General features: G+C 47.7%; 1 protein-coding gene and 2 non-coding genes across 3 annotated transcripts in view; 1 reads left to right on the top strand and 2 right to left on the bottom strand.

Moving 5' to 3' along the window:
- edem2 (ER degradation enhancer, mannosidase alpha-like 2) overlaps window positions 1-4,629 on the top strand; it is a 40,367-nt gene extending 35,738 nt beyond the window's left edge. Inside the window, exons 10-11 of the mRNA XM_078236818.1 lie at window positions 628-749; window positions 4,060-4,629. Coding sequence (XP_078092944.1) covers window positions 628-749; window positions 4,060-4,548 — 611 coding nt within the window. The 3' untranslated portion in view covers window positions 4,549-4,629. The remainder of the gene's footprint in view (window positions 1-627; window positions 750-4,059) is intronic.
- An 8,611-nt stretch (window positions 4,630-13,240) lies between these two features.
- trnam-cau (transfer RNA methionine (anticodon CAU)) lies at window positions 13,241-13,313 on the bottom strand. The gene has a single exon. It is a non-coding gene; the product is annotated as a tRNA-Met (tRNA).
- Window positions 13,314-14,776: 1,463 nt separating this feature from the next.
- trnam-cau (transfer RNA methionine (anticodon CAU)) lies at window positions 14,777-14,849 on the bottom strand. The gene has a single exon. It is a non-coding gene; the product is annotated as a tRNA-Met (tRNA).
- Window positions 14,850-15,600: the final 751 nt, after the last annotated feature.

Raw genomic sequence — 15,600 nt, 5'->3', positions numbered from 1 at the left:
GATAGGATAGGGGGTGGGGCCAGGGGACAGAGCCAGAGAACAGGGTGGGGCCAGGGGACAGGGCAGGGGGGCAAAAGACAGGGATGGGGACAGAGGGCGGGGCCAGGGGACAGAGGGCGGGGCCAGGGGACAGAGGGCGGGGCCAGGGGACAGAGGGCGGGGCCAGGGGACAGAGGGCGGGGCCAGGGGACAGAGGGCAGGGCCAGGGGACAGAGGGCAGGGCCAGAGGACAGGGGCGGGGCCAGAGGTCAGGGGCAGGACCAGAGGACTAGGGAATGAAGATGGGGTGGAGCCAGAGGTTCGGGAGGTGGGGCTGGAGGACCAGGAGGCAGGGCCGGAGGACTGGGAGGTGAGGATGGAGCCAGCTGGCTGAGCTATTCTTGGCTCCAGCTGTTGGCTCTGAAGCTGACTATGGTGGAGGCTGAACATGCAGCCCCCTTTCCCCCTATCCCCCACCGCTCCAAGCATTTGGAGATTCAGATGCCATGTTAAATAATGTTGCTGTGTGAGCATGGAGCGGCTTTTGGAATATTCTCACTTCCCACCGCAATGGATGTGCTGCCCAAATGCAATGGAGTTTTGCCAGCCTGAGCTCAGCCTATTAAAGGGGCTGCTTTGTTGTTACAGAGCTTGTGGAGAGCGCCATGTATCTGTATCGAGCAACTGGAGATCCAACTCTCCTGGAGCTGGGTCGAGACGTCATTGAGGCAATCGAGAAAATCAGCCGAGTGGATTGTGGCTTTGCTACGGTGAGTATCGAACCCGTTAACGTTCAGCGGCGGTTCCGGCAGGTGGTGCTACCTCCTCACTGAGTCGTACTGGCGGCCTCCAGCCGACTCTTGATCAACAGAACTGGGAGGGTTTGGGGGAGCAGAGGAGAGAACAATAGTTACCAACTCATTCTGGGTGGGATTCAGTGCCTTACAAAACTTTAGAACATCCCAAAGTGAAGTGCAATGAAGTATCATTGACATATCATCACTGTAATAATGTCGGAAACATATCGCAGAGTCATAGAGGTTTACAGCATGGAAACAGGCCCTTCGACCCACCTTGTCCAGGCCGTCCACTAAGCTATTCCCAATTGCCCGCGTTTGGCCCATATCCCTCTATACCCATCTTACTCATATAACTGTCTAAATGCTTTTTAAAACACAAAATTGTACCCGCCTCTACTACTACCTCTGGCAGCTTGTTCCAGACACTCACCACCCTCTGTGTGAAAGAATTGCTCCTTTGGACTCTTTTGTATCTCTCCCCTCTCACCTTAAATCTATGCCCTCTAGTTTTAGACTCCCCTACCTTTGGGAAAAGATATTGACTATCTAGCTGATCTGTGCCCCTCATTATTTTATAGACCTCTATAAGATCAGCCCTCAGCCTCCTACGCTGCAGAGGAAAATAGTCCCAGTCTATCCAGCCTCTCATAACTCAATCCATCAAGTCCCGGTAGCATCCTAGTAAATCTTTTCTGCACTCTTTCTAGTTTAATAATATCCTTTCTATAATAGGGTGACCAGAACTGTACACAGTACTCCAAGTGTGGCCTTACCAATGTCTTGTACAACTTCAACAAGACGTCCCAACTCATGTATTCAATGTTCTGACCAATGAAACCAAGCATGCCGAATGCCTTCTTCACCACTCTGTCCACCTCTGACTTTCAAGGAGCTATGAACGTGTACCCCTAGATCTCTTTGTTCTATAACTCTCCCCAACGCCCTACCATTAACTGAGTAAATCCTGCCCTGGTTCAATCTTATCAAAATGCATCACCTCGCATTTGTCTAAATTAAATTCCATCTGCCATTCGTCAGCCCACTGGCCCAATTGGTCAAGATCCTGTTGCAATCTTAGATAACCTTCCTCATGTCCAACCGTGGTTGTCATCTGCAAACTTACTAACCATGCCTCCTAAATTCTCATCTAAATCATTAATATAAATGAAAAATAACAATGGACCCAGCACTGATCCCTGAGGCACACCGCTGGTCACAGGCCTCCAGTTTGAAAAACAACCCTCTACAACCACCCTCTGTCTTATGTCATCAAGCCAATTTTGTATCCAATTGGCTACCTCATCTTGAATCCCGTGAGATTTAACCTTATGCAACAACCTACCAAGTGGTACCTTGTCAAAGGCCTTGCTAAAGTCTATGTAGACAACGTCGACTGCACTGCCCTCATCTATCTTCTTTGTTACCCCTTCAAAAAACTCAATCAAATTTGTGAGACATGATTTTCCACTCACAAAGCCATGCTGACTGTCCCTAATCAGTCTTTGCCTCTCTAAATGCCTGTAGATCCTGTCTCTCAGAATACCTTCTAACAACTTACCCACTACAGAGGTTAGGCTCACCGGCCTGTAGTTCCCAGGCTTTTCCCTGCAGCCCTTCTTAAACAGAGGCACAACATTTGCCACCCTTCAATCTTCAGGCACCTCACCTGTGGCTGTCGATTATTCAAATATATCTGCTCGGGGGACCCGCAATTTCCTCCCGAGCCTCCCACAATGTCCTGAGATACAGTTCATCAAGTCCTGTGGATTTATCTATTTTGATGCACTTTAAGACTTCCAGCACCTCCTTGTCTGTTATACATACACTCCTCAAGACATCACTATTTATTTCCCCAAGTTCCCTAACATCCATGCCTTTCTCAGCAGTAAATACTGATGAGAAATATTCATAACCTAATGATCAGATCCTGATTTCTAGCCAGCTGCTCCTGCCAACAAATACATGTATATCTTAACATTGAGTGAGAACAAGGTCAGAGCTGGCTACAATGTGCCCATAATTCCACTGTGCATGCCTACATATGAACATTGCTTGGCTATTTCTGCAATACATAGAATGGTTACAGCAGGGAAGGAGGCCATCCAGTCCATTGTTTCTATGACAGCTTTCCCGTGTGCAAGAACAGTTTGCCTGGTCCCACCCCCTTACCTTTTCCTGACTGCCCTGCAAATTTGTTCCCTTTGAGATATTATTATCCCTTTTGAAAGCCACGATTGTATCTGCCTCCACCACACTCTCAGGCACTGCCTCCTGGATCCCAACCACTCGTCGCGTAATTGAGTCTTTCCTCGTGTCGCCTCTGGCTGTTTTGCCAATCACTTTTGATTGTCGTGTTCCGGAGCCTCCTGTCAATGGAAATAGTTTCTCCCTATCTGTTCTGTCCTGACCCCTCAAATCTTCCATCAGCCTTCTCTTCTGTAAGGGTAGCAGCCCCGGCTTCTCCAGTTTATCGGCATGAGGTAGCTCAGTGTCAGACAGCATGCTCCATATTTACTCACTGATCAGTGGGCGACACGGTGGCACAGTGGTTAGCACTGCTGCCTCACAGCACCAGGGACCCGGGTTCGATTCCCGGCATGAGTGACTGTGCGGAGTTTGCACGTTCTCCCTGTGGGTTTCCTCCGGGTGCTCCGGTTTCCTCTCACAGTCCAAAGATCTACGGGTCAGATTGATTGGCTATGCTAAATTGCCCCTTAGTGTCAGGGGGACTAGTTGGGTAAATGTATGGGGATAGGGGCTGGGTGGGATTGTTATTGTCAGTGGGCCGAATGGCCTCCCTCTGCACCGTAGGGATTCTGTGAACACTCGCTTTATGGGATATAGAGCAGAAAAGTAAGGAACGTTTGCTAAAATTTCACACATCACAAGTGTAATCTGCTCAATTCCAGCATCATACTTTAGGAGTTGAAGGCATCAGAGAGGTTGGAGAGATTTACCATAATTATCCCAGCGCTGAGGGACTACACTTATCCTAGAGAGGATGGAATTATTTTCACAAGAGTGGGTTAGGTTGATTGGCCATGCTAAATTGCCCCTTAGTGTCAGGGAGATTAGCAAGATAAATAGGTGAGGTTAAGGGGATAGGGCGTGGGTGGGATTGTGGTTGGTGCGGACTCGATGGGCCAAACGGCCTCCTTAGGCATTCTCTGATTGTGGTCATAAGTTGACAATGTTACGGAATTCTTTTTGATTCTAATGCAGCGTGTAAGCACCCATTGTATTCTTACAGATGCGATGATCTTGTTTTCTTGTGTTTAAGGTACGGGACCTACGGGACCACAAACTGGACAATCGCATGGAGTCTTTCTTCCTGGCAGAGACGGTGAAGTATCTCTACCTGCTCTTTGACCCCGACAACTTTCTCCATAACGACGGCTCCACCTTCCACACCGTCACCACACCTTACGGCGAATGCGTGCTGGGCGCCGGCGGCTACCTGTTCAACACCGAGGCGCACCCCATCGACCCCGCGGCCTTGCACTGCTGCAGCCAGCACAGAGAGGACCGGTGGGAAGTTGAGGGGCTGATGCAAGGCTTCCGCGCCTCGCAGTACGTGAGGATGGGGCTATCTGCGACTGGGGCTTCAGAGCAATATCACCAATACAACAAGAAAATGCGGACAGCCCAAGATGGGAAAAAATTAAACAAGCGGGCAGATAAAAAAAGAGCTCCAATACTGAGCTGCCCCAGTCAGCATTTTAGCTCCAAGCTCGCAGTGTTGGGCCAAGTGTTTACAGATCATTCCTAGTCTACACAATGACCTGATGATCTAAAGGGATTCTATATTTATGAAATGAAGTGGAATAAAGTTTGACTGTTTTGTTTGTAATGGATTTTCAAATGGTCTTCTTTCCCTGGTGGGTGGTAAGAGCAGAGATTGTTAGACAAATATCCCAGCGTCATCGCTGGAAGCACAAGAGTAAAATGATTTAGCCCAAGGGGGCGGCACAGTGGCACAGTGGTTAGCACTGCTGCCTCACAGTGCCAGGGACCCGGGTCCGATTCCCGGCTTGGGTCACTGTCTGTGTGGAGTTTGCACATTCTCCCCGTGTCTGCGTGGGTTTCCTCCGGGTGCTCCGGTTTCCTCCCACAGTCCGAAAAATGTGCTGGTTAGGTGGGTTGGCCATGCCAAATTCTCCCTCAGTGTACCCGAACAAGCGCCAGAGTGTGGCGACTAGGGGATTTTCACAGTAACTTCATTGCAGTGTGAATGTAAGCCTTGTGACTAATAAATAAACTTTCTAACCTTTATCCCGACCCAAATCAGTTACTGAAAATTATGCCCAGAGGCATTGTGCATTTGTAGAGAGTCTTTCCAGCCCTCCAAATGCACCAACGTGTTTTACTGCCAATTACTTTTGTGAAATGTAGTCATTACAGTAATTAGTTAGCGAATCACAGCAGCTAATATTGTGCATAGCAAGATCCCAAATACACCAGCAAATAACATGACTGACTAGTGGTGTGGGAGGAGGAAGCAATATTGATCATGACACTGGAGAACTCCTTGTTGTTCAGATAGTGTTATCTGGTCCTTTGCATCTACCCAATGAGGGGCTCCAATTGATAGGCAGCCTCTCTAACAATACAACCTCCCCAGCACTCCCTCCTTACTGAATCATCAACTGGTCAAGAAGTCCAGTTTCTATATCCATAGAAACGCAGAGGCAGGAGTAGGCCATTCGGCCCCTCGAACCTGCTCTGCCATTTAACCAGATCATGGCTGATCTACCTCAGTGCCATCTTCCCACACCATCCCCATATCCCTTCATGTCATTGGTGTCAAGAAATCTTATCGACCTCTGTTTTGGACATACTCAATGACTGCCTCCACAGCCCTCTGGGTTAGAGATTCCAAAGTTTTACCACTCGCAAACCGAAGAAATGCTTCCTTATCTTGATCCTAAGCAACCTGCCTTTTATTCTGAGACTGTGTCCACTGGTTGTAAACCACACCCAGCCAGAGAGAGCATCCTTCTTGCAGTTACCCTGTTGATTCCTGTAAGAAATCTCATCCTTATTTTTGAATCCCTCCAGGGATAATATCTCCTTGTGTGGCTCAGTGTTTGACATTATCTCTGTGAAATATCTTGGGATTTTATTATATTCAAGGTGCTGTGCCAATACAAATTGTTTTTGTTGTTGGCATCCCAATTTTGTTTTATTCATTCATTGGACATGGGCCTCACTGGCTGGCCAGCATTTATTGCCCATCCCATTTATTGCCCTTGAGAACAAACAAAGAAAATTACAGCACAGGAACAGGCCCTTCGGCCCTCCAAGCCTGCACCGACCGTGCTGCCCGACTTAACTAAAACCCCCTACCCTTCCGGGGACCATATCCCTCTATTCCCATCTCATTCACGTACTTGTCAAGGCGCCCCTTAAAAGTCACTACCGTATCCGCTTCCACTACCTCCCCCGGCAACGAGTTCCAGGCACCCACTACTCTCTGTAAAAAATCTGCCTCGTATGTCTCTTTTAAAACTTGCCCCTCGCACCTTAAACCTATGCCCCCTAGTAATTGACTCTTCCACCCTGGGAAAAAGCTTCTGACTATCCACTCTGTCCATGCCCCTCATAATCTTGTAGACTTCTATCAGGTCTCCCCTTAACCTCCGTCGCTCCAGTGAGAACAAACCAAGTTTCTCCAACCTCTCCTCATAGCTAATGCCCTCCATACCAGGCAACATCCTGGTAAATCTTTTCTGTACCCTCTCCAAAGCCTCCACATCCTTCTGGTAGTGTGGCAACCAGAATTGAACACTATTATATATAATATAGAGAAGGTGGTGGTGAGCTGCTGCCTTGAATCGCTGCAGTCCATGCGCTGTGGGTTGACCCACAATGCCGTCAGGGAGGGACTTCCAGGATTCTGACCCAGCGACTGCGAAGGAACGGCGATATATTTCCAAGTCAGGATGGTGAGTGGCTTGGAGGGGAACTTGCAGGTGGTGGTGTTCCCATTTATCTGCTGCCCTTGTCCTTCTAGATGGAAGTGGGTTTGGAAGGTGTTGTCTAAGGATCTTAGATGAATTGCTGCAGTGCATCTGGTAGATAGTATACACTGCTGCTACTGAGCGTAGGTGGTGGAGGGAGTGGATGTTTGTAGATGGGGTGCCAATCAAGCGGGCTGTTTTGTCCTGGATGGTGTTGAGCTTCTTGAGTGTTGTTGGAGCTGCACCCATCCAGGCACGTGGGGAGTATTCCATCACACTCCTGACTTGTGCCTTGTTCCAACAGTTGAAGCCTGTTAATTTTTGCTCATTTATTTTTCCCAGAACTGTTACTATTTGTTTTTTAATTGACTCAACCACTCGCTCAGTATCCCAGAATCATAGAATTGTTACGGTGCAGAAAGGGGCCACTCTGTCTATTGTGTCTGCAATGCCTTCTCTCTGTAGCCCCTCACACTCTATAGGTAGCAGGCTAATTCCCTTTTGAATGCTTCGATTGAACCCTTATTTAAATGGTGAAAAATTACAACATGCTACTGTGCAGAGGGACCTGGGGGTCCTTGTGCACGAATCGCAAAGATTCAGTTTGCAGGTGCAGCAGGTGATCAAGAAGGCAAATGGAATGTTGGCCTTTATCGCGAAGGGAATGGAATATAAAAGCAGGGAGGTCTTGCTGCAACTGTATAAGGTACTGGTGAGGCTGCAACTGGAGTACTGTGTGCAATTTTGGTCCCCTTATTTGCGAAAGGATATATTGGCCTTGGAGGGAGTACAGAGAAGGTTCACCAGGTTGATACCGGAGATGAGGGGGTTAGCTTATGAGGAGAGATTGAGTAGATTGGGCCTGTACTCGTTGGAGTTTAGAAGGCTGAGGGGAGATCTTATAGAGACATATAAGATAATGAAGGGGCTGGACAGGGTAGAGGCAGAGAGATTCTTTCCACTTAGAAAGGAAACAAGAACTAGAGGACACAGCCTCAAAATAAGGGGGAGTCAGTTTAGGACAGAGTTGAGGAGGAACTTCTCTCAGAGGGTAGTGAATCTCTGGAATTCTCTGCCCATTGAAGCAGTGGAGGCTACCTCGTTAAATATGTTTAAGTCACAGGTAGATAGGTTTCTGATCAATAAGGGAATTAAGGGTTATGGGGAGCGGGCGGGTAAGTGGAACTAAACCACTTTCAGATCAGCCATGATCTTATTGAATGGGCGGCACGGTAGCACAGTGGTTAGCACTGCTGCTTCACCGCTCCAGGGTCCCGGGTTCGATTCCCGGCTCGGGTCACTGTCTGTGTGGAGTTTGCACATTCTCCTCGTGTCTGCGTGGGTTTCCTCCGGGTGCTCCGGTTTCCTCCCACAATCCAAAGATGTGCGGGTTAGGTTGATTGGCCAGGTTAAAAAAATTGTCCCTTAGAGTCCTGGGATGCGTAGGTTAGAGGGATTAGCGGGTAAAATATGTGGGGGTAGGGCCTGGGTGGGATTGTGGTCGGTGCAGACTCGATCGGCCGAATGGCCTCCTTCTGCACTGTAGGGTTTCTATGATTTCTATGATTGAATGGCGGGGCAGGCTCGAGGGGCTCGATGGCCTACTCCTGTTCCTATTTCTTATGCCTCCACTACACTCTCAAGTAGTGCATTCCAGAGCTTAACCATTTCCTGCACAAAGTTTTATCTCCTACTGTTTTTGCTTCTTTTGTCAAATACTCCAAATCTGTGCCCTCTCATTCTTGATCCTTCCACCAATGGAAAGAGTTTTGCCTATCTGCTCTGTCCAGACTCCTCGTGATTTTGGCTACCTCTACATCAAATCTCCTCTCAGCCTATTTTTCTCCAACAAAAACAGTCCTAACTTCTCCAGTCTGCCCTCAAACCCCGAAGTCCCAGCCAAGTTATCTGGTCATTCTTTTTTTAAGCAGTCCCGTACAGGATTGAGGGTTACTCACTTCCACTCGGGACTGACAGGTTCTGAGATGGTTAATAAGTTTGATGCATTTTCCCAGGGTGGAAGAGTCAATTACCAGGGGGCATAGGTTTAAGGTGTGAGGGGCAAGGTTTAAAGGAGATGTACGAGGCAGGTTCTTTTACACAGAGGGTGGTGGGTGCTGGAACTCACTGCTGGGGGAAGTAATGGAAGCAGATACAATAGTGACTTTTAAGGGGTGTCTGGACAACTACATGAGTAGGATGGGAATTGAGGGATATGGTCCCCGGAAGAGTAGTGGGGGTTTTAGTTCAGACGGGCAGCATGGTCGGTGCAGGCTTGGAGGGCCGAAGGGCTTGATCCAGTGCGGTAATTTTCTTTGTTCTATGATCTGCAGACTGTGTCACATGCAGGGCAGGTGGTGCTTGAGGGATTGGGCAGATGATGTATTTGGAAGTTTGTGCGCTCTCTCCAGTGCCTCGGCTTAGTCTCTGAATGCCCTTGACTGTCTCACAATGCGTTCATGACTTCCCTAATAATCCTCTATTTTGTTCGTCCACAAGTCCAGGGTGTCCCATGGGTCGGTGGAGATGTTTGTTTGGTGGTGCTGAGGACATCCCTAAAGCGTTTCCACTGTTCTCCTGGGAGCCCCCTACCACAACGAGTTACAGATAGAACAGTCATTTCGAGACTCTGGTGTCAGGTGTATGAAAAACATGTCCCGCTCAGTGGAGTTGGTTTTGAATGATGAGTGTCTCAATACTGGGCATTGGGTGAAGACGTTGCAGTTGAATAGATTACAAAAGCAAGGAGGTCATGTAGGAATTGTATAGAACTTTGGTGAGGCCACAGCTAGAGTACTGTGTGCAGTTCTGGTCGCCACATTATAGGAAAGATGTGATTACACTGAAAGAGGTGCAGAGGAGATTCACCGGGATGCTGCCTGGGACAGAGTTATGAAGAGATGTTGGAGAGACTTTCTTTTGACTGGTGGCACAGTGGTTAGCACTGTTGCCTCACAGGACCAGGGACCCGGGTTCAATTCTGGCCTTGGGTCACTGTCTGTGTGGAGTTTGCATATTCTTCCCATGTCTGCGTGGGTTTCCTCTGGGTGCTCCAGTTTCCTCCCACAGTCCAAAGATGTGCGGATTAGGTTGATTGGCCATGCTAATTTCACCCTAGTGTCAGGGGGATTACCAAGGTAAATATGTGAGGTTATGGGAATAGGGCCTGGGTGGGATTGTGGTTGGTGCAGACTCGATGGGCCAAATGGCCTCCTTCTGCACTGTAGGGATTCTATGATGACATGAGTTGTTTTTGTTGGAGCAGAGAAGACTGAGGGGCAATCTGATCGAGTTGTACAGGTTTACAAGATGGATAGGGAGCAGCTAAGTTCCGATTAGTTGAAGGGTCAGTCATGAGAGGACACAAGTTCAAGGTGAGGGGCAGGAGGTTTTGGGGGGTCGTAAGAAAAAACATTTTTACCAAGAGGACGGTGATGGCCTGGAATGCGCTGCCTGGCAGGGTGGTAGAGGCGGGTTGCCTCACATCCTTTAAAAGGTACCTGGATGAGCAGTTGGCACGTCATAACATTCAGGACTATGGGCCAAGTGCTGGTGAATGGGATTAGGTATGTAGGTTAGGTTCTCATGTGTTGGTGCAGATTCGATGGGCTGAAGGGCCTCTTCTGCGCTATATGATTCTGTGATCCTGATTTTGTGGACCACCTTGCCACAGGATACTAATGACATCAAGAGATATGGGAAGGATAGGAAAATAGCAGAGAGGTAGATAATTAATCATGATCTGTTTGACTGGCAGAATGGCCTACATCTGCTCCTGTTTGCTATGTTCCAGCTCTTTGAGGTGCCTGCTGTAGATTGTCCGAGTCTCAGAAGCAAATAGGAAATGGGTCATTATCACGTTGGCGTGTGTGGGAACTTGCTGGGTACAAAGAGACAACTGCATTACTTACATGACGAAAATGACTACACTTTAAATGTACTTGTTAAAAAATTCATTCATGGGATATGGGCATTGTTGGGTAGACTAGCAATTATTGCCCATCCCTAATTCAGAAGTTGGTGATGATTTGCCTTCTTGAACCACAACAGTCCAAGTATTTTGGGTACACCCACAGTGCTGTTAGGAAGGAAGTTCCAGGATTTTGACCCAGTGATAGTAAAAGAACAGTAAGATATTTCCAAGTCAGATGTTGAGTGACTTGTAGGGGAATTTGCAGGTAGTGATGATTCCATCTATCTGCTGCCCTTGTCCTCCCAGATGGTAAAGGACCCAATTTTTGAAGGTGCTGTTGAAGGAAACTAAGTGGGCTTTAAAGTGCTTAATTCGATTTGATTTGATTTATTATTGTCACATCTATTAGTATACAGTGAAAAGTCTTGTTTCTTGTGTGCTATACAGACAAAGCATACCGTTCATTGAGAAGGAAAGGAGAGGGTGCAGAATGTAGTGTTATAATCATAGCTAGGGTATAGAGAAAGATCAACTTAATATGAAGTTGATCCATTCAAAAGTCTGACGGCAGCAGGGAAGAAGCTATTCTTGAGTCTGTCGGTACGTGACCTCAGACTTTTGTATCTTTTTCCCGATAGAGGAAGGTGGAAGAGAGAATGTCCGGGGTGCGTGGGGTCCTTAACTATGCTGGCTGCTTTGCCAAGGCAGTGGCAAGTGTAGACAGAGTCAATGGATGGGAGGCTGGTTTGCGTGATGGATTGGGCTTTGTTCATGACCCTTTGTGGTTTCTTGCGGTCTTGGACAGAGCAGGAGACATACCAAACTGTGATACAACCAGAAAGAATGCTTTGGTGATCGGGACACCTAGAAACTTGACCATTTCCACTTCATCCCCGTTGATGTAGACAGGGGCATATCTTCCACTACGCTTCTGAACTCGATGACTATTTCTTTTGTTTTACTGACATTGATGTGGAGATGCTGGTGTTGGACTGGGGTGGGCACAGTAAGAGGTCTCACAGCACCAGGTTAAAGTCCAACAGGTTTATTTGGAATCATAAGCTTTCGGAGCGCTGCTCCTTCATCAGGTCACCTTGATGCTCCTGACTTCTTTCTGACATTGAGGAAGAGATCACCAGATTCTCCCTGTACTCCGCCTCATCATTGTTTGAGATCCAACCCACCACGGTGGTGTCAAATGCAAACTTGAAAATCGAGTTGAGAGGCGAATTTGACCATGCAGTTATAATTCAGACATCCTATGGGTTATGAAAGATGCTTAAATAAATGCAAATCTTTCAACACATTAAATTCACAGAAGGGAATTGTTGCCAAGCAGGTAATATCAGTTTAAATAAAAACTGCGGCTGCTGGAAATCTGAAATAAAAACAGGAAATGTTGGAAATATTCAGCAGGTCTGGGGAATGAGAAACAAGAGTTAAGGTGAAGAGTCCAATATGACTTATGCAAAACTCAAGGTGCACCATAGAAAGCATTCTTTCTGGTTGTATCACAGCTTGGTATGGCTCCTGCTCTGCCCAAGACCGCAAGAAAACTACAAAAGGTTGTGAATGTAGCCCAATCCATCATGCAAACCAGCCTCCCATCCATTGACTACACTGTCTACACTTCCCGCTGCCTCGGCAAAGCAGCCAGCATAATCAAGGACCCCATGCACCCCGGGCATTCTCTCTTCCACCTTCTTCCTTCGGGAAAAAGATACAAAAGTCTGAGGTCATGTACCAACCGACTCAAGAACAGCTTCTTCCCTGCTGCTGTCAGACTTTTGAATGGACCTACCTTGCATTAAGTTGATCTTTCTCTGTACCCTAGTTATGACTATAACACTACATTCTGCACTCTCTCCTTTCCTTCTCTATGAACAGTATGTTTTGTCTGTATAGCACGCAAGAAACAATGCTTTTCACTGTATCCCAATACATGTGACAATAATAAATCAAATTTTTAAAAAATCAAATCAAAAGAAAAACTCAAGGGGGGGAATTTTCCCATCCATTCCCGCCATGGGAATCGTAGCGGGCGGGGGTGGACCAGGGGAAAGTCCGTTGACCTTGGGTGGGAATTTCTGGCCTTGAGGAGTTCAAAGATGTGCGGGTTAGGTTGATTGGCCATGCTAAAATTGCCCCTTAGTGTCCTGAGATGTGTAGGTTAGAGGGATTAACGGGTAAAATATGTAGGGATATGGGGGTAGGGCCTGGGTGGGATTGTGGTCGGTGCAGACTCGATGGGCCGAATGGCCCCCTTCTGCACTATAGGGATTCTATGATTCTATTCTATGATTCTTGGGGTGAGTGCGGCCAGAAACTCCTGCCCAAGGAATCATATTGGATTCATCTTTCTCTCCACAAATGTTGCCAAATATTTCCACTATTTTATTTCAGGTAAAGACATCTCGTCTCTTGAAAAGATTTTGGGTTTTGTTTTAAAGCACTGGCAATAATATTCTGCAGTTACAGGGCTAATTGTGTGCATCTGATCTACTTCACACCTTTCAGGGAAATAGGCAATCAGGCTGCCCGACTGCTGTGCAAAATAATTAGGGCTGATCTGTAAAAATAAAAGCAAGTGCCCCGTGTGAGGCTCGAACTCACGACCTTCAGATTATGAGACTGACGCGCTGCCTACTGCGCTAACGAGGCTCTGAAAATAGCGACAGCAAAGCGGTTTCAGGCTCTGAGATATTCAATGTAAAAATCTGTAACATTTTCCCAGTTAAACAGTGTTCCAGGGACCAGGGCAGCGCTCACTGCAGCTGGGGAGGGCTGCACTCGGGAACCAGAGGCTGGGGAGAGGGGGTGTATTGAGTGGGGATAGGGGTATTAAAGGGGGTATATTGAAGGGGGAGGGGGGCTATTAAAGGGGGTATATTGAAGGGGGAGGGGGGGTATTAAAGGGGGTATATTGAAGAGGGAGGGGGTATTAAAGGGGGTGGGAAATTTGGGAACCTTGCAGTCCTAGAGCCTGCCCTGGTGTAATCGGATGCCGGGACGTGAGGGACTCAGAGTCCCTATACAAGATATAGACTTTGAAGGTGGCAATCGAAAGGGTCGGGGAGGGATTTCTTTTGTTTAGGGTCGGGGAGGGAGGGAGGGAAGCAGGCCAGTGAGGAGGGCAATGGTGATAATCCCAGGAAAGGGGCAATAAAGAGGAGGGGGCTTCAGGGAGGGGGCAAAACAGAGTGGCTCAGGGAATGGGCAGTGGAGAAGGGTGTATTGAGGGGACAGTGGAAAGTGGTCATGGAGGAGGGAGAAGGGAGGGGGGTATTGGAGAGGGTGAGTTAGACAGTGTGACAGGGCCTGGAAGGAGAGAGTGGTCATTGAGGAGGGGAACAGGAGGGGGTAAGAGAGAGGGGGGTATTGGAGAGGGTGAGTTAGACAGTGGGAAATGGGGAGAATGGTCATTGAGGGGGACAGGAGAAGGGGTTATTGGGGCAGGGAGGGAGAATTGTGGAGGGGTCTGGAAGGGGACAGGAAGGGGACATTGGTCATTGAGGAGGGGAACAGGAGAAGGGGTTATTGGGGCAGGGAGGGAGAATTGGGGAGGGGTCTGGAAGGGGACATTGGTCATTGAGGAGGGGAACAGGAAGGGGGTAAGAGAGAAGGGGTTATTGGAGAGGGTGAGTTAGACAGTGGGAAATGGGGAGAATGATCATTGAGTGGGGTAAGGGAGAGGGGGTATTGGAGAGGGTGTCAGGGAGGGAGATTGGATATTAGAAGAGGGGTCAGGCAGGGACAGAGGGGCAATTATCAGTTCATGTCCATGGGGCAATACACCTCGACTTTATCTATCTTCGCACCAAACCATTTTTTTTGACAATGTTCTCCGTCCCGGGTCAACTTTAAAAAGAAAGGGATGGAATTACAGGAAATTGACATCTTGGTGCCATCGGTAAATGTTGCAATGATCCGCAATTTTTTTTAAAAAGTCACTGAATGAAATAATAAATTGCAGAAAGGAAGGAACTGTTTGCAGTTTTAACACATCAAAGAGGAGACTGTCCACTTGGATACAAAGATTCCGAGAGACCCCCAAGTTGGGGAAGAGGGTTGCAATCTGCTACTTTTCCAGTTAATTTTGTAAATTCAGCTTCCCGTAAAACAAGTGCCCCGTGTGAGGCTCGAACTCACGACCTTCAGATTATGAGACTGACGCGCTGCCTACTGCGCTAACGAGGCTCTGAAAGTAGGGACAGCAAAACGGTTTCAGATTCTGAGAATGTGACAGTCAATACAGAGGCTGGAGGGCTGTTCAGAGTCACAATAGGTGGCTGGGGAAATGGAATCACACAGCTGCAGGGTCCTAGTGTCTGCCTAGTAGACAAAGTTGAGGAACTCAACAACACTGTAGAATAGTTACTTACAACAGAGAAAGAGGTCTAACATGTCCATGCCAGTTTTCCGCAAGAGCAACTTAGATAGTCCCAGTTCCCTGCCCTCTCCCCATGTTATGTCTTGAGTCATAGAGTCATAGAGATTTACAGCATGGAAACAAGCCTTTCGGCCCAACTTGTCCATGCCGCCCTTTTGTTTTAAACCCCTAAGCTAATCCAAATTGCCTGCATTTGGCCCATATCCCTCTATATCCATCGTACCCATGTAAATGCTTTTTAAAAGACAAAATTGTACCTGCCTCTACTACTACCTCTGGCAGCTTGTTCCAGACACTCACCACCCTGTGTGTGAAAAAGTTGCCCCTCTGGACACTTTTGTATCTCTCCCCTCTTTAATATTCTTTCTATAATAGTGTGACCGGAACTGTACACAGTAATCCAAGTGTGGCCTTAACAATGTCTTGTACAACTTCAACAAGACGTCCCAACTCCTGTATTCAATGTTCTGACCAATGAAACCAAGCATGCTGAATGCCTTCTTCACCACTCTGTCCACCTGTGACTCCACTTTCAAGGAGCTATGAACCTGTACCCCT

Source organism: Mustelus asterias, chromosome 20 (assembly GCF_964213995.1).
Source record: "Mustelus asterias chromosome 20, sMusAst1.hap1.1, whole genome shotgun sequence".
Classification (NCBI taxonomy): Eukaryota; Metazoa; Chordata; class Chondrichthyes; order Carcharhiniformes; family Triakidae; genus Mustelus; species Mustelus asterias.
Note: the sequence above shows the minus strand (reverse complement) of the source record. Positions and strands in the feature narration are given on the sequence as shown.